The sequence below is a fragment of the Neoarius graeffei genome, chromosome 2 (genome assembly GCF_027579695.1).
Source record: "Neoarius graeffei isolate fNeoGra1 chromosome 2, fNeoGra1.pri, whole genome shotgun sequence".
NCBI lineage: Eukaryota > Metazoa > Chordata > Actinopteri > Siluriformes > Ariidae > Neoarius > Neoarius graeffei.
Genome location: NC_083570.1, coordinates 15,155,207 through 15,181,062, shown reverse-complemented (window position 1 = coordinate 15,181,062; position 25,856 = coordinate 15,155,207). Strand labels below are relative to the sequence as shown.

General features: G+C 42.7%; 1 protein-coding gene across 7 annotated transcripts in view; it reads left to right on the top strand.

The window, feature by feature from the left end:
- The window catches only part of scara5 (scavenger receptor class A, member 5 (putative)), a 118,051-nt gene that overhangs the window by 76,314 nt on the left and 15,881 nt on the right, over positions 1-25,856 (top strand). For 6 of the 7 annotated variants that reach the window (XM_060913910.1, XM_060913907.1, XM_060913905.1 and 3 more), the window contains 5 exons: positions 6,907-7,092; positions 8,961-9,437; positions 11,218-11,298; positions 11,809-11,916; positions 18,981-19,046. In XM_060913910.1, coding sequence (XP_060769893.1) covers positions 6,907-7,092; positions 8,961-9,437; positions 11,218-11,298; positions 11,809-11,916; positions 18,981-19,046 — 918 coding nt within the window. The remainder of the gene's footprint in view (positions 1-6,906; positions 7,093-8,960; positions 9,438-11,217; positions 11,299-11,808; positions 11,917-18,980; positions 19,047-25,856) is intronic. The other variant, XM_060913909.1, reaches the window with a different exon arrangement.

Sequence of the window (25,856 nt, the reverse complement as noted above, 5' to 3'; positions counted from 1 at the left end):
TTAATCCTGCCTTTGGCAAGATATGAGGAACTATTCGCCGGTGTAGTTTCAGGCCTCGCCGGGGGGGCACGTGAGCCGCTCGTGATGGAGGCGTAGAAAACTTTCGGGTCCAGCGGAGCACTTGGGTGGTTCCCGTGGAAAACAGAGGACTCTTGGTCCGAACCTCAGCGTTCGTGAGGAAAAGTCTCTGATCAGAATAAGATGCACAGCGCTTTTGAGTTAAAAAGGATTCAATCGCTTCTTAACTTTTAACTGCCTGGGCTGCAGTCGTGACGTCACTTCTAATGCAAGTAAACCGGTTGTAACTCAGGTTGAGTTTAAAGATCGCGCGACTCTAGAGTTTACCTTTGCCAAGGGTAAGAAAGAAAATCGCGCTGAGTAATGGATCTTGCAAGAAAGAAGACGTCTTCGGGTTGGAGAGCGTCTCTTTATGCGTCTAGACTCGTTGAAGTCCGAACGCGAGAGACAAAATGGCGGCGCTTCCGCTTGGATTTATGCGTGCATGGCGGACTGACGTAGATGATCCCGCCCACGTGTGATGTAGGTCACATGGAAGTTGCCTGGGAATTGTAGTTCTGACACAAGATGGCGGCATGATACCTACACATATTATAGATATTATATTCTATCACACAAAATGGAAGTTATTGTACATACTATATATGGAAAAAGGACACTGCTTAGTGGTTGTAAATCTTCCAAAATGTAGTCAATAATCAGTTTATCTACCTGCTGCTGGGAGACAGTGGTACTCTTGAAGGCTGCAGGCAGTGTGACTTGGATTTTGGGATTTTGGCAGGGGATCTTCTTGCCCTTTCCCTTCTGATCCTCGAGGACTTGCATATATGCTTTGAAACTGGACAGATGCTTCAACTCAATGTGTTGTTTCAAATTTGAGAACGACGTTGTCGATGTTCTTACTTGTTTTTTCAGAGCAGGTGGACAGAGCTTACACAGAAAGGTAAGGTTTTTACCGTCTGAGTCTTTGTGTGAAATTGTGTAAAATTGCTGTAAATAACCATGAGGAGAATCTGTCTCATCTGTGTTCTCCATGCCGCTACTTGAACTTTCACTGGCCATGTTGCTGAGTGTGCGCCGGCTGTGGTGTGCGCGCTGTCTGCTGCCTGTAGCTAGGGAACGCTGGGTTACGCCTACTCTGCTCTGCTGCATCATGGGTAACGTAGTATGGAGCCAAATCATAGAGCCATCCACTATCTCCGGCTTCACACTACGTTATCCATGATGCATTGCACACACGCGGCACCTCAGGGCAGTGAGTGACAACAACATCAGACTGACAGTCAAGTAGTAGAACGTAAAATATCTTGCAAGTAGACGTGCCACTCGATTCATCAGGTTTCATGTTTCGTTCATCTTCATGTTTGTCGTTTATGTCGCATAATTTGAACGAATTCACGTTCAAGTTCTTTCATTACAAAGTTGTTGCGTTCAGTTCAAAGTTCATGGAAAAACGAGCGTGTTCAGTGAACGTGTTCTTTTGAACGCGTTCATGCACAACACTACTGGCCATGCCTGACTGATGGAGCAGTGACTTAAAACTCACGTGTACTTGGCAAGAGCTTATGATGAACATTACATGACGGAACCACTGGTATCATGCGTGATCTTTTGAAATAGTTAATAATTAAAATTCACTATGGTCCACTTTTTAACATTCATGACGTTCAAACATCAGAACGGGAAAAATTGTGGTCTCACAGTGAAAATGTGACTTTCACTGTGGCATGGGTGTTGGTTTGAGCCAGATGAGTATGAGGTTTGAGTATTTCAGAAACTGCTGATCTCCTGGGGTTTGCACACAGAATGGTGCGACAAACAAAAAACACTGAGTGAGGGAGCAACAGTTCTGTGGGTGGAAACAAGCGTCTTGTTGATAAGAGAGGTCAAAGGAAAATGGACAGATTCGTGGTTCGAGCCCCCCCCCCAGGAAGGAAATAGTAACTCATGTAATCATTCTTTACAACCATGGTGAGCAGAAAAGCATGCAAACAGAAGAGCACACTGGGTTCCAGTCCTGCAGCCAAGAACAGGAATCTTAGAATCAACAACAAGTTCCTGTTAAAGTGTCCGGTGAGTGTACTCGTGTGTTTGTGTCCTTGTTACATACTGAGGACCAGAGCTGGGACATTTTGGGGAAGTGAGGACGTTTTAGCTGGTCCTCGCTTCTTCAAAGGGCTGTTTGAGGATTAAGGTTTAGTTTTAGTTTACAATTAGTTGTAATGGTTTGGGTAAGGGGCTCAGGAATGCATTATGTCCAAGTCCCCACAAAGACAGAAGTACATGAATGTGTGTGTGTATGGAGTGTTTAGTGCGTATGGTGTATGTACTGCAGGTCTGAGAGAGTGATATGACAGCTGTGTCTCAGAAGACAGATCCAGTATGACATCACTTCAGCTCCAAGAATATTAACTTCCAAACCGGGTCTCATTCCAGCAGCCATCTGTTACCAAGCAACCCCAGAGCAACAATCCGAACAGCTCTTTCCCCCTTGGGGACTCTGTGGTGTAGATGTTGTGTTGGGAGATTTGCTGCTGGAGAACATTAGGCCATGGCACCTGGAACTTGTTTTAATGTCTTTAATTTCAAGGCTGATTGATGCTCGTTAAAAAGCACTGTTCATTCATGTCCTGCACTAAATCTTGAGTGAGAACAAGGTGTGTGTGTTGTACAAAAGGCAACCACCAGTAATTTTCATGCTTCAATCTTTCAGCTCTTGAAAACGAAACATTTCAGCTACGTAAGCAAGACACGACTCGTAAAGACAGTAATTGAGATGCATTTTAAAATGCTGATATTCTCACCGTTACTTTTTATATTTGAACATTCATGCAAATGAGGCTTTGTCTTTATCACATAATTAACTACATGGACATTTTCATACTTTTTTTTTTTTAAATCTAGATTTTTGGGTCATGTTGGAATTGAAATGTTTTTCACTGAGCACGCACTTGTTACAGACTTTTACAGGAATGTTGTTGCAAAATCAGTCATTCTGTGCCATTTTTCAGGATCAAATCCAACATGTACTTTGAGAATGACGAGCTTGTTTCCGATAACGCGGTGATCAGGAGTGAACACAAACGGTGAAATAAACATTTTTAAGTTGCTTTTTGGGGCGGCACGGTGGTGTAGTGGTTAGCACTCGCCTCACAGCAAGTAGGTTCTGGGTTCGAGCCCTGTGGCCGGCGAGGGCCTTTCTGTATGGAGTTTGCATGTTCTCCCCATGTCCGCGTGGGTTTCCTCCGGGTGCTCCGGTTTCCCCCACAGTCCAAAGACATGCAGGTTAGGTTAACTGGTGACTCTAAATTGACCGTAGGTGTGAATGTGAGTGTGAATGATTGTCTGTGTCAGCCCTGTGATGACCTGGCGACTTGTCCAGGGTGTACCCCGCCTTTCGCCCATAGTCAGCTGGGATAGGCTCCAGCTTGCCTGCGACCCTGTAGAAGGATAAAGCGGCTAGAGATAATGAGATGAGAAGTTGCTTTTTGATATATTTATTACTACTGCAGTTTCAGAGATTATGTGCTCTAGATACAATTTGTTATAAATAAATAAAAAAATTAATAAATCTGAGAAATAAGCAAACAAAATTTGTCTGTAGAGTTCAGGGTTTTTTTTTGTTTTCTGTTCTAGTCTTTGCTTAGATGATTAGCTCACTTTACTAAAATTAATTAAATGAATTAATGATCAAATTGCTCTTCTTACATGCTAGCAATAAAATATTACATCTCAACAGTGAACAACTTTTATATAAAAAAAGAGCTCCACCCACTTCATAATCTAATATATGAAATCCCTCTCAAGCATGTTTGCTGATGTACATCAAGTCCTGTGTCAATAAACTGTATATTAAAGGAGAACTGAAGTCATTTTTAAAACTTGCTTTATTTCTTAATTAATGTGTTATTCAATTACTTTTTCGGTTTTAGTAACCTTATATCGTGACTTGTATTGGCAACTAATTGCGATTAAATATTATACTTATAGGCCTATTCGGTTTTTAGCCATGTTGAATTTAGTTTGCTTGGTCCACGGCAGGCGTCGCTTATCCGCGTGATCTTCACGAGACTTGTGCGAGACTTCGAAACATGAAGTGTCAGCCAGGTGTCAGTGCCGCCATTTTGAAAACTGTTTTCCAAACGAAGTATTGCACAAAAACGAGTTTAAATGACGATTACTGCCTACTTTTTTCAAACTTTCCTGATTGCTATCAAAACAAACAAAACTTCTGGCTTGATTACGTCAGCATTCGAAAGAGGGCGCGCACGTCTTTTGATAACGTTGGCAGATGTTGGTGACTGATTTCTGTGGTACGTTTTACTTCCGTCCTACGATATCTCGCACAGGTCTCAACGAATCTCGTTTACGGCCATCGCTTTGACATACGGACTGATATATTACCTTTGATTGACATAATGACCTTTGATATAATGAACATACAATTCAATTGACATAATGACCTTTGATATATTACCTTTGTGTCAATCAAATAATTGAGCTCACAGGTCTCAATGAATCATTTACAGCCATTGCTTTGACATATGAACTGATATTACAGAGCATATTTCAAACACTCAACTTGCTACAGCAGTGACACAAAGGCCATCAAAAATGCATTCCGATATTTAATAAAACGATAAATAGAATTGTGATTTAAAAAAATTGCCTTCAGTTCCCCTTTAATCTATTTTTCATTTTCCTCATTCAGTTTTTTCTATATGATGTATTCATGAAATGTTCTTCGATTCAATTTTACTTGCATAGTGTTTTTAAGGAACATTTTGAATCTACAGTACTGTGCAAAAGTCACCCTATTTTCTTTCATACAAACTTTTATCGATTTCTATTTAATGACTTCTCGGTGGCAGCTAGTAATTGCTAGTAATGATTGCTTCATTAGGATGCGCTGAAATGCAGATGGGCCGCGAGGCTCGCAAAAGTGGACGATGCCAGTCACCCTCTGCACACCGTCATCAGCAACCAGAGGAGCCTGTTCAGTGACAGAATGTGCCTTCCCAAGTGCAGGACAAACAGACTCAAAAACTCCTTTATCCCTCACGCCATCAGACTGTACAACTCCTCTCTGGGGGGGGGGAGGAAGGGTAACAGGAGGACAGAGGATGGGAAGGAGCAGTAGCCTAGCCTAACAATAAGCAATACCGGACAATGTGCAATATAAAGTGCAATATCTCTCCTACCGCCACCCCCCCTTCCTCTCTTCCCCATATCTTATTCTTTTTATACATTTGTATCGGTAAATACTTAATTTACTTTAATTTATCTAGAAGTTTTCTCTATTTCTTTTCTCTGTTTATCTGTAATGATGCTGCTGGAATCTTAATTTCCCTGAGGGAACCCACCCAAAGGGATCAATAAAGTTTAATCTAATCTAAGAGTCTTCTGCAGCGGCAGCACGAATGGCCCGGCCAAGCCGCCACGGAACGCCTGGCCTCATGAGCTCTCGCATACTATTCTCCTTTCCTAACGAAGTGCCTTGCACAGTAAGGTAAGACAAATGTCATGCCCCCATCGTGTTGTCTCTCTGGACCTCCAGACCTGATGCCAAGTGGTGCACATAAGTAATGCAGTGACAACTGACTTGCATGAGTGATGCCATTGGCCATTTGAGTGGCTCTTCCACATGCCATCTGGTGGTGTCCCATTGACCCTGTTGGGTTCATCTGCCACATTGCACCGAAAAGTGCCCTGCTGCCAGCGCCTTATTGGTGATGTACCATTTAACCCATAGCTGGAACCCAGGCAGGTGCTACCACTCCAGGTCAGAGTGGACCTGGGAGCAATAGTGATTAAGGGGTAACTCCACTTTCCCAATACTCAAGTCCTCCTGGACCTGAGACTCACCACCAGTTGCAGTTTAAAGTCATATCCAGGACTATATGACTTCTACATTATTGAGTCAAAACATTCCTTTCTTTTTTCCAGCACAAAATTAAATGTTACCCAAAAAAAGGGTTTGTATCTGAGCAGTATATCTTCTTCGAACATACTGTGCACAGTTGTACTCCTGAAGTTCCATAGCATGAAGTTTCATGGCATTTTTCCTTGTGTCCAAAGTGGATATTCCATAACAGCCCACTTTTCAGATTAAAAAAAGAAAACATAATGAAGGCTACTGGGTTTTGGTGCAAAATGAAGATGTGAATGTGACAAAGTGTCCAGAAGAACTGTGGTTGGTTCTGCAAGATGCTCAGTAAAACCTACATCTCATTTCCTTATGAAACTGCCCCCCCCTTTTTTTTAATGAAACTTTTTGTTTCATTTATTATGACTTACTATTGTTTTCAAGCCATTTTTGGTCGACAGCATTTCTGTACATGTGCCTAAGACTTTTGCACAGGACTGTATATCTAAAAGTTTGTACCTTTTCCCTATTTAGCTAAATGTTACAGAGGAATTTCCCAAAACAGTGTTGATTTTATGGTTGGATTCTACTGAAAAATGTATACAACTTTCTCATCGTGTTTCCAACAAGCCCCTCCACAAAGAATTTCAAAGATCTGATCTATATTCCGTGACTGAATGTCCACGCCTGCTTCCTATAGCCTGTATTTTTTTTCCCTCCCTGTAACGAGGTGTTTTGAGGTCACTAAAAGAATCATCTCGCAGATCTGTTGATCTCGGCGCAATATTGGCTTACTTGACTAAACAAAGCCTAAGCCAGATCAAACAGCGATTCCAAGTCGAAGATCAGTTTCCCCACACTGTACCTTTTGTCCCGGATTAGTTTGCTTTGAAACTGGATGTGTTTTTATTATTCTGACTTGCCTGCTTGCTCTCGAGCATGATCGATCCGACACACACAACTCCTTAAATGACCACTACTGTAAGTCTGGTGCGTGTGTGTGTGTGTTCTGTCTTCCTCAGTTTCCAGGTCCCAGGTGTCATCAGAGAAGCAGGAGGCTCTGCTGGAGAACGTGACACGTCTGGGAGATCGCTCCGAAGCTCTGCAGGAGTCTCTCAGCAAGCTACCTTCCCAAAACGACTTGCTGGAGAACATCTGGAAGCTGGAGCGCCTCTTCCACAACCACAGCGAAGAGCTGAGGCAACTAGGTACAACCCAAATGCAGAAGGAAAAACAAAAAGGCACCATCAGCTGATGACTTGCTGAATGGATTTGATGTGAAGTTTATAACTACTAAACCTTAATAAATGAATTCAATGAAATGTGAAGTTAACCTTCAAAGTGATTTCACATACAGTGGGGCAAAAAAGTATTTAGTCAGCCACCAATTGTGCAAGTTCTCCCACTTAAAAAGATGAGAGCGGCCTGTAATTTTCATCATAGGTACACTTCAACTATGAGAGACAGAATGGGGGGAAAGAATCCAGGAAATCACATTGTAGGATTTTTAATGAATTAATTGGTAAATTCCTTGGTAAAATAAGTATTTGGTCACCTACAAACAAGCAAGATTTCTGGCTCTCACAGACCTGTAACAACCTCTTTAAGAGGCACCTCTGTCCTCCACTCGTTACCTGTATTAATGGCACCTGTTTGAACTCGTTATCAGTATAAGAGACACCTGTCCACAACCTCAAACAGTCACACTCCAAACTCCACTATGGCCAAGACCAAAGAGCTGTCAAAGGACACCAGAAACAAAATTGTAGACCTGCACCAGGCTGGGAAGACTGAATCTGCAATAGGTAAGCAGCTTGGTGTGAAGAAATCAACTGTGGGAGCAATTATTAGAAAATGGAAGACACACAAGACCACTGACAATCTCCCTCGATCTGGGGCTCCACGCAAGAGCTCACCCTGTGGGGTCAAAATGATCACAAGAACGGTGAGCAAAAATCCCAGAACCACACGGGGGACCTAGTGAATGACCTGCAGAGAGCTGGGACCAAAGTAACAAAGGCTACAATCAGTAACACACTACGCCGCCAGGGACTCAAATCCTGCAGTGCCAGACGTGTCCCCCTGCTTAAGCCAGTACATGTCCAGGCCCGTCTGAAGTTTGCTAGAGAGCATTTGGATGATCCAGAAGAGGATTGGGAGAATGTCATATGGTCAGATGAAACCAAAATAGAACTTTTTGGTAAAAACTCAACTTGTCGTGTTTGGAGGAGAAAGAATGCTGAGTTGCATCCAAAGAACACCATACCTACTGTGAAGCATGGGGGTGGAAACATCATGCTTTGGGGCTGTTTTTCTGCAAAGGGACCAGGACGACTGATCCGTGTAAAGGAAAGAATGAATGGGGCCATGTATCGTGAGATTTTGAGTGAAAACCTCCTTCCATCAGCAAGGGCATTGAAGATGAAACGTGGCTGGGTCTTTCAGCATGACAATGATCCCAAACACACCGCCTGGGCAACGAAGGAGTGGCTTCATAAGAAGCATTTCAAGGTCCTGGAGTGGCCTAGCCAGTCTCCAGATCTCAACCCCATAGAAAATCTTTGGAGGGAGTTGAAAGTCCGTGTTGCCCAGTGACAGCCCCAAAACATCACTGCTCTAGAGGAGATCTGCATGGAGGAATGGGCCAAAATACCAGCAACAGTGTGTGAAAACCTTGTGAAAACTTACAGAAAACGTTTGACCTCTGTCATTGCCAACAAAGGATATATAACAAAGTATTGAGATGAACTTTTGTTATTGACCAAATACTTATTTTCCACCATAATTTGCAAATAAATTTAAAAATCAGACAAATGTGATTTTCTGGATTTTTTTTTCTCATTCTGTCTCTCATAGTTGAAGTGTACCTATGATGAAAATTACAGGCCTCTCTCATCTTTTTAAGTGGGAGAACTTGCACAATTGGTGACTGACTAAATACTTTTTTGCCCCACTGTAAGTTGGTGTTTTTGTTCTCGCAAAATAATGAAGGTATTGGTATGGATGCTTATTTCAGTCAGGTCTTTCCTTAATCCTTGCTTTTCTGGGATGAGGAACGCTCTTGTGTTCCTCACAGGACACCTGGTGCAGGCTCTGGAGCGGGATATCCGGGACCTGCAGGCATTTAGTGAACATGCCACGGGGTTCATGGCCCAGATGGAGAAGCAAGTGGGAAGTAGCCGGAGAAACGGCAGCGAACTCGGAGTAGCTCTGGTCCGAGCCACTGCCTCCATCCACAACCACGATGTTGCGCTGCGCGAAATGGTCAGTCGAGTGGACGTCCTTCACGAGAAACTGGAAGAGGTGGACTGGACCGTGGGCTCCATCAACCACTCACTCAGCAGCCACGTCAGCACCCAGCAGCTCCAGATGGAGTTTCTTCAGGTGCAGCTGGGCAATGTGACCCAGGATGCCAGGAGTGCCAAGATCAGGCAGATCTATCTGGAGGAGCAGATGAGGAACGAGCTTGAGATTCTTAACGTCATCACTGAGGACCTCAGGCTCAAAGACTGGGAGCACTCCATGGCCCTGAAGAACATCAGCATCATCGAAGGTAATAGGAAAGAGAGGCATGCCAGTTTATTAGCCCAGTTTGATTTGATTTAGTAACTAAAAGACTGAAAGTGTATTTTTATATTATAGTTGAGTGCAAATGTTTGCATCCCCCATGGTCTCTGGGTGGAGAACAGGGACCGTTTGTGTGCATGTCTCTTTCCATTTTTCAATTTTGCTTAAAAAAAAAAAAGAGACCAGTCAAGGATTTCAGAGGTTCCAAAAACCTTGGGTTTGGGGCATTTACAAGTGTCATCCATCCATCCATTATCTGTAACCACTTATCCTGTGCAGGGTCGCGGGCAAGCTGGAGCCTATCCCAGCTGACTATGGGTGAGAGGCGGGGTACACCCTGGACAAGTCGCCAGATCATCGCAGGGCTAACACAGAGACAAACAACCATTCACACTCATATTCGCACCTACAGTCAATTTAGAGCCACCAATTAGCCTAACCTGCATGTCTTTGGACTGTCTGTCTGGGAAACTGGAGCATCCGGATGAAACCCACACATACATGGGCAGAACACAAACTCCACACAGAAAGGCCCCTGTCGGCTGCTGGGCTCAAACCCAGGGCCTTCTTGCTGTGAGGCAACAGTGCTAACCACTACACCACCGTGCCGCCCCTAATGACATTTTTATGGAAAGCAATTTATTATTCACTATAGAAAATACTCTGATTTGGGGTTCTTTGGCAGTGTAAAGTCCAGATGTTTCTGTACCAGCTCACGCCTGTACATGGGAACGTTTTGAACTCCCAGTGTCCAGTGAAACAGTCGTTTTTGTTTCGTGTTTTTTTTTTACTAACAAATCACTAACCAAATCCTACACCCAGTCATTAAGGAAACCACATAACGGCTTGCAAATCAACAGCAAAATGGATCTTCCACTAACGCCCTCCTGACAGCACTTGGCTCGGTGTAATGGATTAATGACTCGACAGTCCAGAGAGCGAGAACACAGACCGCTGCAGAACCTCCGGTCCTGACAAAAACCTCTCACAGAAAGTTCCTTCATCACAGCTGATTGTATAAACCTGTCCCAAAAACTCTTCAGAGATCCGAGACGCTGATTTGAGCTTCATGTCTGCGTGTTGCATCAGAAAACTTTCCTTTCTTGAGTAAACCTGATGGAAAGAGCACAGCGGAGCACTGAAATCCAAGCGTAACAAAAACATTGGCCGGCCATGATAACAGGACCACTGGAGCGCTCCAAGTGTGCAGGAGAGCTCGGCACTACGCCTCATCATCCACAGTCTGAAATCGTGTCTGTGTGGGCCTGATGTTAGTCAAGACAAAGTTTTGGGAGTTTTCGGTTACGCCGAGGTTTATAAGAAAGGAATAAAACCAAACAATAATATGCTGTGGTCTGACGTGAAGCCACAAAGTTGACCATTTTTCCAAAAACAGCATGTTCTGTGGTTTAGTCCTCTTATTCTACAGCCAACAACTATCTTTCTTTTTTTTGTAAATGAAAGGACAACATACATTTTATCCATTTATAGTTACACTTAATGTTGGGGAACATCCAGGAAACAAGTTGCAATATTTATGCTGTAGCACACACAATCATCTATCCATCAGTCTATACATCCATTAATCCCCCCATTCCTTCCTTTCATCCATCAATCAAGAGTTCCCTCCTTCCACCACTCTGGCTTATTCGTTAATCACGTTAGTGATCTGGGTGACTTTTTTTTTTTTTTCATTTAAAGCTAATTAAATAAGCTGTTTGGTGAAAAGTAAATGTTTGTTTTCCTCTTTCTCCTCAATCTTTCAGGGCCTCCAGGACCAAAAGGTGAGAAGGGAGACATGGGACCTTTAGGGCCTACTGGAATCCCAGGCCTGACAGGCTTTAGAGGTGTGTGTATATCTCACGCTCTCTCTCTCTCACACACACACACACACACACACACACACACACACACAGAAATGTTCTCAAAGTGGAAAAAAAGCAGTACTTCATTTCTGTGTGAGTGTATGACAGTGCGTTCAGTAATGGAGCTTCTCCAGTCTTTACATATTTTCCTCTCCGAGCCGCAACTCCCTCCTGTGCGTACAGCCTCCATTTTGGCATTTAATTGAGAAAGCAGTTACTCTACTCTAAAGCGATTAGCTTATAGATCACTGTTCGGGCCCGAGCGTCTCAGACGTGCATACGTGTATGTGATATGCGCACACTTTACAGACTGTTCTGGAATGGTGTTGGATGGTCTGGCCTGCATCACAGTATGAAACACACATGATGCAATCCTCCCAAATCTGATAAAGACGGATATTTTCATTTGTTTAAATTGGAGCCTCATTTTCTTGGTACAGCAGAACTGGGAAAGTAAATACTGAAACTCAGTGTGAGTGTATATATTGTCAGGTATACCAGGTGAAAAAGGCATCCAGGGCCCTCAAGGACTTCGTGGGACCAATGGTATCGATGGCCAAAATGGGGAGAAAGGAGATACTGGACCAATGGGACCCAAAGGTAAAAGGCAACACGCACGTAACATCCTCATTCTGGCTTCTTAATTATCCAATCAGGGAACTGACTTTCACTAAGAACTCCTATTCAGCTGGAGCAGAGTTAGTGGGAATAATCATAGAGCAAGGATAGCATAGCAGGGTTCTGTACAACTCACCTCCAAGGTGAAGGAGGGAGTCACTGAGTGACTCTCAGAGAAAGAGTTTCATGCTATTCTTCACCTCCGAGATGATTACTAGTGAGTGATTCAGTTCATCACAAAGTGAGTGAGTCTGTGAAGTAAATGACTGAACCTTACTGGCACCAGTGTCGCTGACAGACTCCAAGTTGCATTCTATTCTTCACCTCAGAGATGATAAATAGTGAGCGAGTGATTCACTCAGTGAATCTTCCTGGCACCAACACTGCTGAGAGATTCAGTGAGTTACATTCTGTTCTTCACCTCAGAGATGAATAGTGAGTGAGTGATTCACTGAATCACAGAGTGAGTGAGTCTGTGAGGTAAACGAGTGAATCTTACTGGCACCAATGTCGCTGAGCGACTCGGTGAGTTACATTGTATTCTTCATCTCCAAGATGATGACTCATGAGTGAGTGATTCAGTGAATCACTGAGTAAGTCAGTTCATGAGTCAGTGAAGTAAATGAGTGAATCTTACTGGCACCAATGTTGCTGAGAGACTTGGTGACTTGCATTCTATTCTTCACCTCAGAGATGAATAGTGAGTGAGTGATTCACTGAGCGAGTCACTGAATCACTGAGTGAGTTCATGAGTCTGTGAAGTAAATGAGTGAATCTTACTGGCAATGTTGCTGAATCACCGTAGTGAGTCAGTAGTAAATGAGTGACACTTACTGGCGCCAATGTCGCTGAGCGACTCAGTGAGTGAGTTCCATTCTTCACCTCAGAGATGAACAGATTAATGGTATGCATTTTGGTGTATACTGCCATCTAATGTACAGGAATGAGGGAGTAAATCTTGGAGTCTGAAAGAATCACTGGGTGAGCAATTCTTTTAGTGAGTCACTGATATGGGAGGGGTTTATTGAGTCTGTGAAGTAAATGAGTGAATCAGTAAAGGTGTTGTGGGCTGTAATGACAAAAGGTTGCACTCATGAGCTACCTTCTCACCAAAATGGCTGCTGCCACTGATTTTGGTCGCAACAGTGCTTTTCCAATTTGGGAAAGGAAAAAAAAAAAAGTTCTCTTAGTGAGTGAATGAGGTTTGACTTGTTGCATCAAAAATATTTTATTGTTAATATTCTAGTTGCAAAAAAAAAAGTGAGCACAGCAGTACATGATGTCTCACAAGCAGCTCAAATTCTCTTCAGCCAAGACAAAGAACTTCCTCGCTCCCAGAGCTACACCAGAGTTCCTCAGGGGTCCTTTGGATAAGTAACACTTCCTCAAAGTATTTTATTAGGAACTCATCCTTTTTTTTTTTTTTTTTACAGACTGTCCAGCACACCTGGAGCCTGTTTTGTACACAGCTGTGCGGTGGATTTAAATAGGAACAGCATTTAAATGAAAAGCCTTTTAACAAAATTGCTGCATTTAGGTTTCAATCAGTGGCATACTAGATTTGTTTGAAAGTGTTTTTTCATCCAGCTGAACCCAGCTGTGAGTTCGACCTCCTCATGCCTGAGAGAAGAACAGAGCCAGGGGCTTTTTTTTTCTTTAATGTACTCGCTGCTTTTCATTAAACTCTGGAAAGCATGCTTTGAAAATTGGAAACAACTTCAACTTAAAGCCAAGGTGATCAGAACATTCTGCTGATATACATTTTTTTTTTTTGCCAGAATCACACTGTAGAAATATGAAGCTAATTAAGAACCAAGCAGTTGAATATACATGGGTTTGATTTCCAATAAACGGCTAACACAAGGGTCAGGTTTATGAAGTCAAAAAGAAAAATGAATAATGGATGTACCAAGGAAAAATCACCACCTCTCAAATATCCCTGCCTATGAGTGAGCATCACTATTTTGCAGCTTGGAGTCTCGGTACAAGTGTGTGTTTTTAAAATGTCATTCCCCACCTCCCAACCATGAAAAAGTCAATTTGTATAATGAGGACAGTCTTTGACTCTCCGTATCCTGGTGCTGAAAAGCGCTTTTTGAAGTGTGGCTTTGGGTGCGGGTGTGAAAGGCAAACAGTCTGTGCTTACTTTAGTGTGAGGTGAGGTCTGAAGCAGGAGACAGATGCATGTGGGAAGGCATCATCCTCGGTTAGATTAGAAAGCTTTCTGGCTCTTGGAGCACACTGAACATCTGTGTTATGCTCATAATGGGTTCCACCCAAACCACCTACTCAAATCTCTCTCCTGCTGCCTCTCCGTGCCCATTATAAACCACAGGCGACCAGGTGGAGGTTGTTTCTAATCTTGCCTGCCTGCTTTTTCTCCCAAGCCTACCTCGAGCTGAGGACAGAACTACAACCCCGATTCCAAAAAAGTTGGGACAAAGTACAAATTGTAAATAAAAACGGAATGCAATGATGTGGAAGTTTCAAAATTCCATATTTTATTCAGAATAGAACATAGATGACATCAAATGTTTAAACTGAGAAAATGCATCATTTAAAGAGAAAAATTAGGTGATTTTAAATTTCATGACACCACATCTCAAAAAAGTTGGGACAAGGCCATGTTTACCACTGTGAGACATCCCCTTTTCTCTTTACAACAGTCTGTAAACGTCTGGGGACTGAGGAGACAAGTTGCTCAAGTTTAGGGATAGGAATGTTAACCCATTCTTGTCTAATGTAGGATTCTAGTTGCTCAACTGTCTTGGGTCTTTTTTGTCGTATCTTCCGTTTTATGATGCGCCAAATGTTTTCTACGGGTGAAAGATCTGGACTGCAGGCTGGCCAGTTCAGTACCCGGACCCTTCTTCTACGCAGCCATGATGCTGTAATTGATGCAGTATGTGGTTTGGCATTGTCATGTTGGAAAATGCAAGGTCTTCCCTGAAAGAGACGTCATCTGGATGGGAGCATATGTTGCTCTAGAACCTGGATATACCTTTCAGCAATGATGGTGTCTTTCCAGATGTGTAAGCTGCCCATGCCACAAGCACTAATGCAACCCCATACCATCAGAGATGCAGGCTTCTGAACTGAGCGCTGATAACAACTTGGGTCGTCCTTCTCCTCTTTAGTCTGAATGACACGGCGTCCCTGATTTCCATAAAGAACTTCAAATTTTGATTCGTCTGACCACAGAACAGTTTTCCACTTTGCCACAGTCCATTTTAAATGAGCCTTGGCCCAGAGAAGACGTCTGCGCTTCTGGATCATGTTTAGATACGGCTTCTTCTTTGAACTATAGAGTTTTAGCTGGCAACGGCAGATGGCACGGTGAATTGTGTTCACAGATAATGTTCTCTGGAAATATTCCTGAGCCCATTTTGTGATTTCCAATACAGAAGCATGCCTGTATGTGATGCAGTGCCGTCTAAGGGCCCGAAGATCACGGGCACCCAGTATGGTTTTCTGGCCTTGACCCTTACGCACAGAGATTCTTCCAGATTCTCTGAATCTTTTGATGATATGCACTGTAGATGATGATATGTTCAAACTCTCTGCAATTTTACACTGTTGAACTCCTTTCTGATATTGCTCCACTATTTGTCGGTGCAGAATTAGGGGGATTGGTGATCCTCTTCCCATCTTTACTTCTGAGAGCCGCTGCCACTCCAAGATGCTCTTTTTATACCCAGTCATGTTAATGACCTATTGCCAATTGACCTAATGAGTTGAAATTTGGTCCTCCAGCTGTTCCTTTTTTGTACCTTTAACTTTTCCAGCCTCTTATTGCCCTTGTCCCAACTTTTTTGAGATGTGTTGCTGTCATGAAATTTCAAAATGTCTCACTTTCGACATTTGATATGTTGACTATGTTCTATTGTGAATACAATATCAGTTTCTGAGACTTGTAAATTATTGCATTCCGTTTTTATTTACAATTTGTACTTTGTCCCAACTTTTTTGGAATTGGGATTGTATAACTAGCCTTGGCTAGAAGCAGAATAACTGATCTTAGTTGTGGTTCTGGGATGTTGTACAAATATATTTAGCTAGCTAGCATCAGCGATGTTACAACCCAGATATAAAAGCTTGCAAGTACTCATTAGCTGCAAATCGCAGGTTTAGATTACGTTCAAATGCGTTACCGTTTCCATAGTAATGGCTCATTCACAGGGACTTGTATGCCAGAAGCGATGGAAAACCTGCTGATACGGTGAAGGGAGTCCCGATTGACAGTCGGATAAATCTGTAGCTTTACGCTTTGCATGCCAGGGAGGAAGTGTAGACTTCATGGTTTCTCGCAAACATGAAAAGCTGCGTTAACTTCAAAAGAGAGGCTTGTGATGGAACGTCTGTTTATAGCAGGCTTGTAGTACTCGTAAATTGAAGATGAGGGCTCGGATTTTCTCATTTTTTTTGTAACACCCCATAATTCAGCATATTGATCTACATTAATTTTTATACTAATTTCGTGCAAGAGAATGCACATTCACCTGTTCAAATGTCATGTTCAGGAACAAACTAACGTTAATGGTGCTAAAATGCCTGGAGAGAACGCCGCTAGGATCATCCGCTTTGCTTATACAGACTCGTGTAGTGGGAAACGATGGACTGCTATGTGTTCCATATGTAGAAGAACTATCGAGGGGACAACCTCAAACTTCAATCGTCATTTGGTAAGACTCCACCCAGAGAAGGAAGTGACGCGCTATGTTCATTGCGCTGTTGATAGTGGGCAGGGCTTGCTGAGCAATGAACAAGCTTTTTATCTGTAGCCTATGAACTAAAATGGCGCAATCGAGCAGGAACGTTAGTCCAACACAGTAGCAGAGACGCTTTCACGTAAAGGCAGCATCAGCCACTGTCAAATGGTGCAGTTGGAGTCTTGTTCTCTCACTTGACTCGAAATTTTCTTTAATGACTTAGACTTGAACTCGAGGTTGAGTGACTCAATTACAACACTGGTTTATAGCTGCTATAACGCAAGTGTGAACAGGAACTGATTTATTTTTGTGACTGTTCAACATTAAATGGATAAAAAGTTAAATTAAGTCCAGTAATCATTGATTGTTTTCCTTTAACAGCACGACAAAGTGTTATTTTTGACTTCTTAAGCAACTCACATAGTATCTCTGATTGATGAACACTTTAATTTCACATTATTGTAGACTTCTACGTTCGAGATCTTTATGCTAGCTAGTCGTTCAGTAGCTTTACTCCTGTGTTTCAGCAACCAGGTATAGATTTATTTAATTCCTTTAGCTGTGTCGCAGTTTCTGCTGTAGCTAGTTGGAAACAAAAAGCGTGATGCCATGGACGTGCTTCAGTGGAGTAAAACTACTAAAGCAGCTGATGCTAGCTGATTCCACCTTCTCCCGCACATTACCGCAAAATCACGGCCGTGTAATTCTGCTAGTCAACTTTGAACAGTGTCCACTTTTTTTTTTTTACGCGAGCTTCTCAAATCCTGGACATGTTGTGAGGAACATGTGTATTAGATGAATACTGCATGAAGCGCGTTCCTTTTTCTCCATGAGCTTGTCCAGTCTACATGTATCAGCTACTTAAAGGTGCTTTATCTCCATCTAATCTTGGCACGATGTATTCTGTTCTTCCTCAAGTGAGTGTTAAGCTCTGTGAGTGTTAAGCTCTGTGATAAATCCAGGCCAACTCAAACTCCGAGAGAGATGGAGCCACGCTGGGCCTGGAGTCCCTGCTTCAGAGAAACTCAGACATGCTGGCTATGCTTAATCAACATCCGCAATTTTGATTCAGAAAGCCGGGGGGGGGGGGTGTCTGTTATTTAATGTTAATCACATACTTGGTATTAGCATCCCGTATAGCAAACCATGGAATGACTGCGATGAACTCATCCACATCTGACTGCTAAAGCACATGAGATTATATGGAGCGGAACTCACAGCTGAGCCACTTTCGAACGAAACCCAGGTGCAAGTCGCATTTGAGTTGTATTGCCCCAGATTTCAAATGCAGTTGGTTACAGGTGGAACATTTCATTCTTGCCATAACTCATCCATATCATGTTTCATCTGGAATTCAATACTTGCATGCCAACCACCAGTAAAGAATCCCAGTGGGCTTTTTTTTTTTACAGAAAATGTGTTGGCCAGAGCAACTTTTGTGCTGATATGGGAGTGAGCAGGTCACATGATGGGCACACTGTAACTATGACAACCAATCTTCACTAGTAGCAGCACTACCTATATAGTTATAATTGCAGATGAAAATAAGATTGATGGTCATTGTTAGCTTTCCATAGTAGCTCTGGAGGCAAAGAAATCAAGAGAACTGGAGCTAGTTGTGAAACCTTGCTGTCTTCCAGGCAGGTGAACTTAGCCAAAATTGGCAAGATGTTTTTTTTTTTTTTTTGTTACATTGCAACATTGAGAAATTTCCTCATATTGGCTTACAAGTGAGTAATTTTTTCACACACTTTGTCCTCCACGGTTGTTTTCTTGCTTGGCCCACAACTTACAGATTGGTCAAGAGATTAAAAAAAAAAAATAGCATTTGATGTCCCCTTGTGAATTCCAACCTTGGAATCACCACTGTGTCCAAAAACCAAACGTGCTGAGAGTTGGGGGTAAGGAGCATGAAAGCAGTCTTCAGAAGAATGTAGCCAAGCAAAATCTGTGCTCTTTGAGGAGGGAAAAATGTCTAAGGTTCTTTGGATTGTTCCTCTTGAGGAACCTTTTAAAGCTTCTGCAGAGGCTTTGAGTTGCAGAAGTTGATGAGCAGAACTTGAAAGGCTGGAACTGTTGACCATCTGAGGAACCCATTTCCAAGAGGGAAGTTCAGCAATTTGTCTCTAATAATGACCTGGTTAGACAGAAGTAAGAGCACATCTACAGCTCAGGAGAGCATCAGATCATTTAACTTGCGTGAGCGATTGTTGATCAGTTTTCTGGGAGAAATTAAGTGCAAAATTGAGAACCAAAGCCAAAGGGATAGCTGAAAGTGGTCATGGTTGTGTTGGCTTTATGAAAAGACTGATGTCTCTATGACTTTGTGTCCCCCAGGCCAGAGAGGAGAACGGGGACTTAAAGGAGAGAAGGGGGACCGAGGGGACCAAGGAGGCAAGACAGGTAAGAGCTCTTATCTTCTTTTTTAATACACTTGTCCAAACAAATTCTGAAAGAGACCAATAAAATTCCAGACCAGCAAGTTCCTGTGCTGCAGCTCCACCAACTGCAAAAACACTGACTATAAAATAAACATCCAGTAAACGGTAAAAGTACGTCAAGATGCTGAACACAGAAGGTTGAGATTTACGTCTTGCTTTTGTTCATTACATTGTGCTTCCCTTGACGTAAAACAAATGTTAGTAATAAAAGGATGGAAAACACAGAAAGCAGGGTTTGTTGTTTAACTGATGTGCAGTATTCCACTCTGCAAGTTCCTGGTCTTCAGAATGAGCACCAACTCTGGGGGGTGCTAAAGTTTTCTGGATCTACAAGCCAAAAATGTATATCTACCCTGGTTACTCTGGTGGAAACAGGCCTAAAGTTCCTAACTTCTCAAAAGGTTCTTGATTTTCTGTGCTGGAACAGGACCTAAACATTTTTTTTAAACCCAGAACTAAAAATTCAACCTGGTTCCTTATATCCGGAAATGAAGCAGGAACCTAAATATTATAAACAGCCCTTGTTCCTTTGATGGAAATGTGCAGCAAGTTCCTGAGTTCTACAAAAGGTTCGTGATTTCCAGCAGTGGAGCAGGAACTAAAATGTTTTCTGGCATTAGACTTTGAATCCATCCTGGTTCCCTCAAGTGTAAACTGGTTCCAGCAGTCCTCTGGAACTAGAAACCGAAAATTAAAATCCATCCTGGTTCCTCTGATGGAAACATGCCAAAAAGTTCTGGAAAGGGCTCCTGATTCCTAGAGTGGAAATGTCCTGTAAATCTGAGGGAGTACCACCAGGTTGGCCTTGGTGGGTCCGAACAAGAAATAAGATGCTGTTTTCTTTTTCCAGTAAAGTGACCTCTATGGACAGCCACTGCAGATCACTGCAAAACATGTTTGAGAGCAGATCAGGGATCAAACGCATACTTCACATTCTCCTCGCTCGTCTTTCATTCAGAAAGCTTTGTTCATCTGAAGATCTGCGGCTGTGGGCCTGCATTCACTCTTCAGCCGGTACACGCTGCTCACTTCAGCAGGACTGTGGGATTCATTACGGCTTGGAGGGCTGAATTTTTCTTCTCTACTTTTGTTTTGGAGATATAACGGTGTTTCAAACCATTTCCAGTTCTTAATCTGTTGTCTTTAAACATGAGCGAAACCTCACTGTGTGGCAGAACACTATGAGGTATTTTGGGTAACCAGAATTATTTTTCTTTAGTGCAGCTTGATATCATTACGCAAGATGACAAAAGGATACCTGGTGGTTTCAGACGTTTGCATTAAAGGCCACAAGTCAATCCTTATGGAAATTGTACCTGGCAACCTTTGAGGTTGCCCAGAGTTTTCCTGATACACAACGTACAAATGCTGGACACCAAACAGGAACCACTCAGGTGTTAAAATTGGGTGTGATTTCTCTGATGGGAACGTTTGATTTCTGGAAAATGAGTCATATTTCCAGCGGTTGAGCAGGAACCAAACAATCTTTTGGAACTACAAGGCAAAAAATTCAAATCGGCCGTCGTTCCTCTGGTGGACAGATGGCTGAAGGTAGAGTTCAGGGGTAATTGTGCAAATCGGGATTATTCCTATAAATCCTGTCGGACTTAATCTAGGTAAATGGGACCAAACCAAACCCAGTTATAGTTTTCTTCATTCTGCGCATCACTAGAGGAGGAGGTTTGTAAGCACCAAGACTGAGGACAGTGTTTGGACCGAGAACAGCAGATGAAACGGATTAACTGATTTCCTTCTGTGATGACATGTTCTGGCAGAACAAAGAGGGCGGTTTGTCTGTTTACTTACTGTTGCTCTTGAGTTGGCTTCAGAAGTTTAGAAGTGCAAGTGTGGTGTGTAGGATGGTGAACAACACATCGAGGATGTGGACAAGCCATGAAATAAAACCATCGCCCACCTGGAAATGCGGGTTTGGAAAAAAAAGTCTCAGATGGCAGTGCTGGTGCTCACTGGCAATACAAGACTCATCACACCATCAACGATGGTGTGATGAAGAGTTTCTGTCACCAGGCCAGTGTGGTGTTCCTTTTGTACCACAGTGATCTAATGAAGTTGGTAAAGCACTTCCTGTCAGCTGGTTACTTTTTCTTTTTTTTTTTTTATTGAGAGCAGGGGGGGGAACAAGCCTCAAGAGAATTATTAGAGACAGGTGATCTCGGATAAAAGATCAACGATGAAGGTTATTTGATTTCACCTGTTAAGAAATTTAATCATTTCTCCAAACCACAGAACAAAATCCTCCATTTCCTCTTTGAAAGAGAGAGGCATTTGTTTCCTCTCCTCTCTGCATGTTTACCACATTCCACTTCATGGAAGTGTTTTAAGCGCTCTCTGATAAAGCCAAATCCAACCCTAAGCCTGCAGTCTCTGTTACTGCAGAGAAACTCGGGTAGTTGTTTGCGTCAGATGGTTAGTATTAGCAATTATGCTAATGTTCTGCGGTGGTTTTGTGTTGGCACTCGCCCTAAATTGAGATGAGTTTAAGCTCGTCCCTGCACGATCTTTGCAACATGCAAAATCAACGCCTTGTTTTCCAGGCTGAGATCTGATCTGGATAAACGGAGATGTAATGGAATCTAGGCAAGAAACCCCTTTTTTTTTTTTTAAATACACGGCACTCATTTTCCTGCCATTAATCAAGTAATTGCAGAGCTGCCATGATGATGTCCCATCCTTCTGCAATTTGCAATGGCGCCTTCAAGTCGCTTTAGAATCGCTTCATAAGACAACACGAACCAAAAAAAAAAAACTTGAAAGGCTGTAATAATATCAGCATGGGTCTGCTGGTCACAATGCTTTTGATATCCAATGCTGGAACACCAACAACAGTGGTGTAATGCCACTACAATTCCAGTCTGGACTGAGGTGTGAAAAACATTGGCAGCAATTGGTGTGAAGAGAAAGATGAAGGTCCTGAGAAAGCAGCTACCAACAAAAACAAAGACTGCACATGTGGAACCAAGAGACAGTAACACAAAACGGAGCACACGGACACATGCAGAGAGCAATCAACCATTGTCCTTGACTCGGATATCAGGCCAGCTGGATTACAGGCCAGAAAAATCTACTGCTCAAGCCTGCTGTATGTCAAGAGCAACCAGAAAAACTGCTTCAACCATGAACAAGAGCAGATACCAGGACCACTCAACAACGGGGGGGGGGACGACCAAACAAAAAGCAGTAGCAAAAATATCCACATCATGTTCTCAATCAGAAACAGAAAACGCACACTATCACGGTCCATTTATGGCTTACGGCAATGGAGTGACATGAGTGAACCATGGAATATTGGAAACTATTTATCCTGATGCATTTGGGATCCAGGAGCAAGTGAAGTCAAGCCTTAGGATAACAAGTGGTCGCATTTTCAGATCCTTCTTTACTTGGTCATGCAGGGTCATCCTGCAACACGTTAAGTTTTTACAATGTGTGCCAAGAATGATAAAGGATCGTGATCTTCTCCAGGAAGCATTTTGTCTTGGCATGGGTTGTGCTGGAGCTTAGGAACACTGGGCATGAGGTGGCAATGCAGCTAGTCCATCTCGGGGTGGTGTAGATATGATTTTAGTTTAGCCAATCCACCGACTGACATGTTTTTGTGTGGTGGGAAAACATTCAAAACTCCAGACAGACAGTAACCAAAGCTTAGACATGTGGGGCATTTTGAGTATTATGATCGGATAAAAGTTGAAACGGAGTGGAAAGCCATTACCTTGCCAACAGAGTTGATATTGAAAGGTGAAAGACAAAGGGTCCAAGCATTGAGCCTAGCAGAACACCAGTGGAGAGTCGGCATGGAGTGGATGTGGATCATCTCCAGGTCACCTGATACAAGCACCTCTCTGGGTAGGACTCAAACCACAAGAGGGGTCAAGAGGACAGGTCACACTGCTGGCTGATCTATTTGTTGAATGGAGCCAGTTTGAGGCCAAACATTTCTAGTTCCCGGAGCTGGTACTGCGCGAGACCAAGGGATGCCTGATAACAGTTGTAGTTTTGCAGGTCGCTAATAAATCAGACAGCTTTTAAAAAGGTTGTATCCATTAACTTTAATCTAGGAATGAGTCCGAGGGCATGGAGTTCACCATCTTCCCAGTTTCAGACTGCCCATTTGTCAGTGCAGTAAGACAAGTTTGCTCCTAAATACAGTCCATCATCATGGATTAAGCTACATTTTCCTTTATGTGTTTTCCCCAGTGTATCAAAATGACTGGCTAATATCATAGACCGTGTGCTTCACAGCAGGAAAGAGCACCTCTGCTAATAACATTCTCATAGTGTATGCGGGGATGTGTGCATTAGTAGAGTTTGGCTTGTGTTCAAGTCTTAGATTCAGCCAAATCTACTATTGTTTCCAGATCTAGCGTTCTAAATATTTTAAAGGATTTGGGAAAAGATGGTAGCTTGTGCAGTAAGCACTATGCGTCGTGACGCACAGGATTTTGACACCTTTATCTTGATTGTTTATCAAGCACTGATATTCCTGATGCTTTCTTAAGCGTTTATTTCCTGATTTTGCAAAGAAAAAGGCATCACGTGTTCTGGCGAGCATTATGTTTTGACAAGTGTAACGGAAGCGAGAGTGGCTTGGAACGTTTTTCTGCATCAAAACCAAACATTCTGGAAAATATAAACATAACTATCACCATTTAACACGCATTTCATTTGAATTGGTGATTTACTGAGTGTTTTTGGGTCGCACGCTGCTTTAATCAGAAGAACGCAGAACGTTCTGCTTCCCGGAGTCGCACAGCATCTGTTACGCATTTACGAGATGACCGTCCAGCTCTCGGCATGCGGGACGCCACACTTGACCATCCCATGTTCTCTTATTAATCCCATGTTTGTGTAAACAAAGCCTCACGGAGGCTACAGCGATTTTCCGTATGACCTTGTACGTGCTAATCTCTGGCAGAACAGTCCCTCTCATTCCTGATACCATGATAGAGTAATATTATCCCTCATCCTATGGACTTAAAGCCCTGAAGGAAGAGATCAAGTTTAATGCGCCACAGCTGGACGAGGTTTGACTTTTCAAAGTAAAATTTCTTGGACAAATAAAACATTGCACATTGATGCTTTCAATCAAACAGATCGGTTTATTTCAGGTCACACAGACTACTGCGTGTTTTACCACAGAGCAGAGGGTTTGTTACTCTACTTCAGCTTAAGCTTAGTTTTTAAACTATCTGTACTTTGCTGCATTTTTCTCAAATCAAACCTAATATTAGTCACTGTAATCAATCTGCTGCTACTTACTCAATCCAGCTTGTTTGTATTGTAATGTCAGTTATCATTCTAGCTAGTAATAATAATAATAATAATAATAAAAAACAACTTGTCATTTAGCTAAAACTAAAGTTTGTCTTGTTCTCTTTTACTTTTAGTCAGAGGTTTTTTTTGGGGGGGGGGATTTCACTTGCATAACGAACTTTTGTAAACTTATCACCATTGTTCATTGGTAATCATTGTAATTAACAGAAAAACCAGCTAGTGGCTAAGTGGTTAGTGTGTCCGCCTCTCGATCGGGAGATCACGAGTTCTACTCACAATCGGGTCATACCAAAGACCATTATAAAAATGGTACCTACTGTCCTCTGGCGAGGCATGCTGCAATACAGATGCAAGTGGGGAGTCAAACTCTAGTGGTTACCAGAGGACCTGCCCCCCACTGTGACCCTAGCTATGTAATGGGTGAGAGGCCGAGGGCGACGGAAAACGGAGATCGCCACCCTATGCACCACATGGCGTAGGAAAGACTTTTAATTAACAGAAAAACGTAGATTTGGATGCCTCGTTAATGTAGTTATGCTACTTTTCCAATGTAGCACATTTAGCAGTTATTCCCTGAAACGGAGTCGTACATGAGCTGATCGCGAAATAAGCCATGTACGACGAGATTGAGTGGAATAACTGTTTTATTCTATCCACGTTCACTGGATTTTGAGAAATGGAGCATTTTTAGTTTTTGCAAATTCGATAAATAAAAACTTCATACAAAATGCCGATGCAATAATTTATGCTTAGAATGTAAACAAACCGACAAAGTGACAGTAGCAATTTGTGAAAAATGCGATAATTCTCGAAAAAAAAAATCCATTCTTACCATCAAATACTTTTTTTTTTCAGGGTTTTGTTTTCAAGTAGTTTTTATTTCGTCATCGGTTGCTTCAGCAACACGCGCCACCATTTTGTTTTTCTCTACTCATGGTGTATGAGCAGGTGGTGTAGTGGTTAGTGCTGTCGCCTCACAGCAAGAAGGTCCGGGTTCGAGCCCCATGGCCGGCGAGGGCCTTTCTGTGCGGGGTTTGCATGTTCTCCCCGTGTCCGCATGGGTTTCCTCCGGGTGCTCCGGTTTCCCCCACAGTCCAAAGACATGCAGGTTAGGTTAACTGGTGACTCTAAATTGACCATAGGTGTGAATGTGAGTGTGAATGTGAGTGTGAATGATTGTCTGTGTCTATGTGTCAGCCCTGTGATGACCTGGCGACTTGTCCAGAGTGTACCTCGCCTTTCGCCCGTAGTCAGCTGGGATAGGCTCCAGCTTGCCTGCGACCCTGTAGAACAGGATAAGGCGGCTAGAGATAATGAGATGAGATGGTGTATGAGCTGATATCCTGGTAGTAGAGTAGCCAATCAGAGCACACGGTTGCTCATATCCAGTGAATGTGGATGGAGTAAATAGAGGATATTACACAGTTGCGCAAAGATATGAAGTCTATCAAGTCGTGAACAAGTGAGATTTTTCAACATG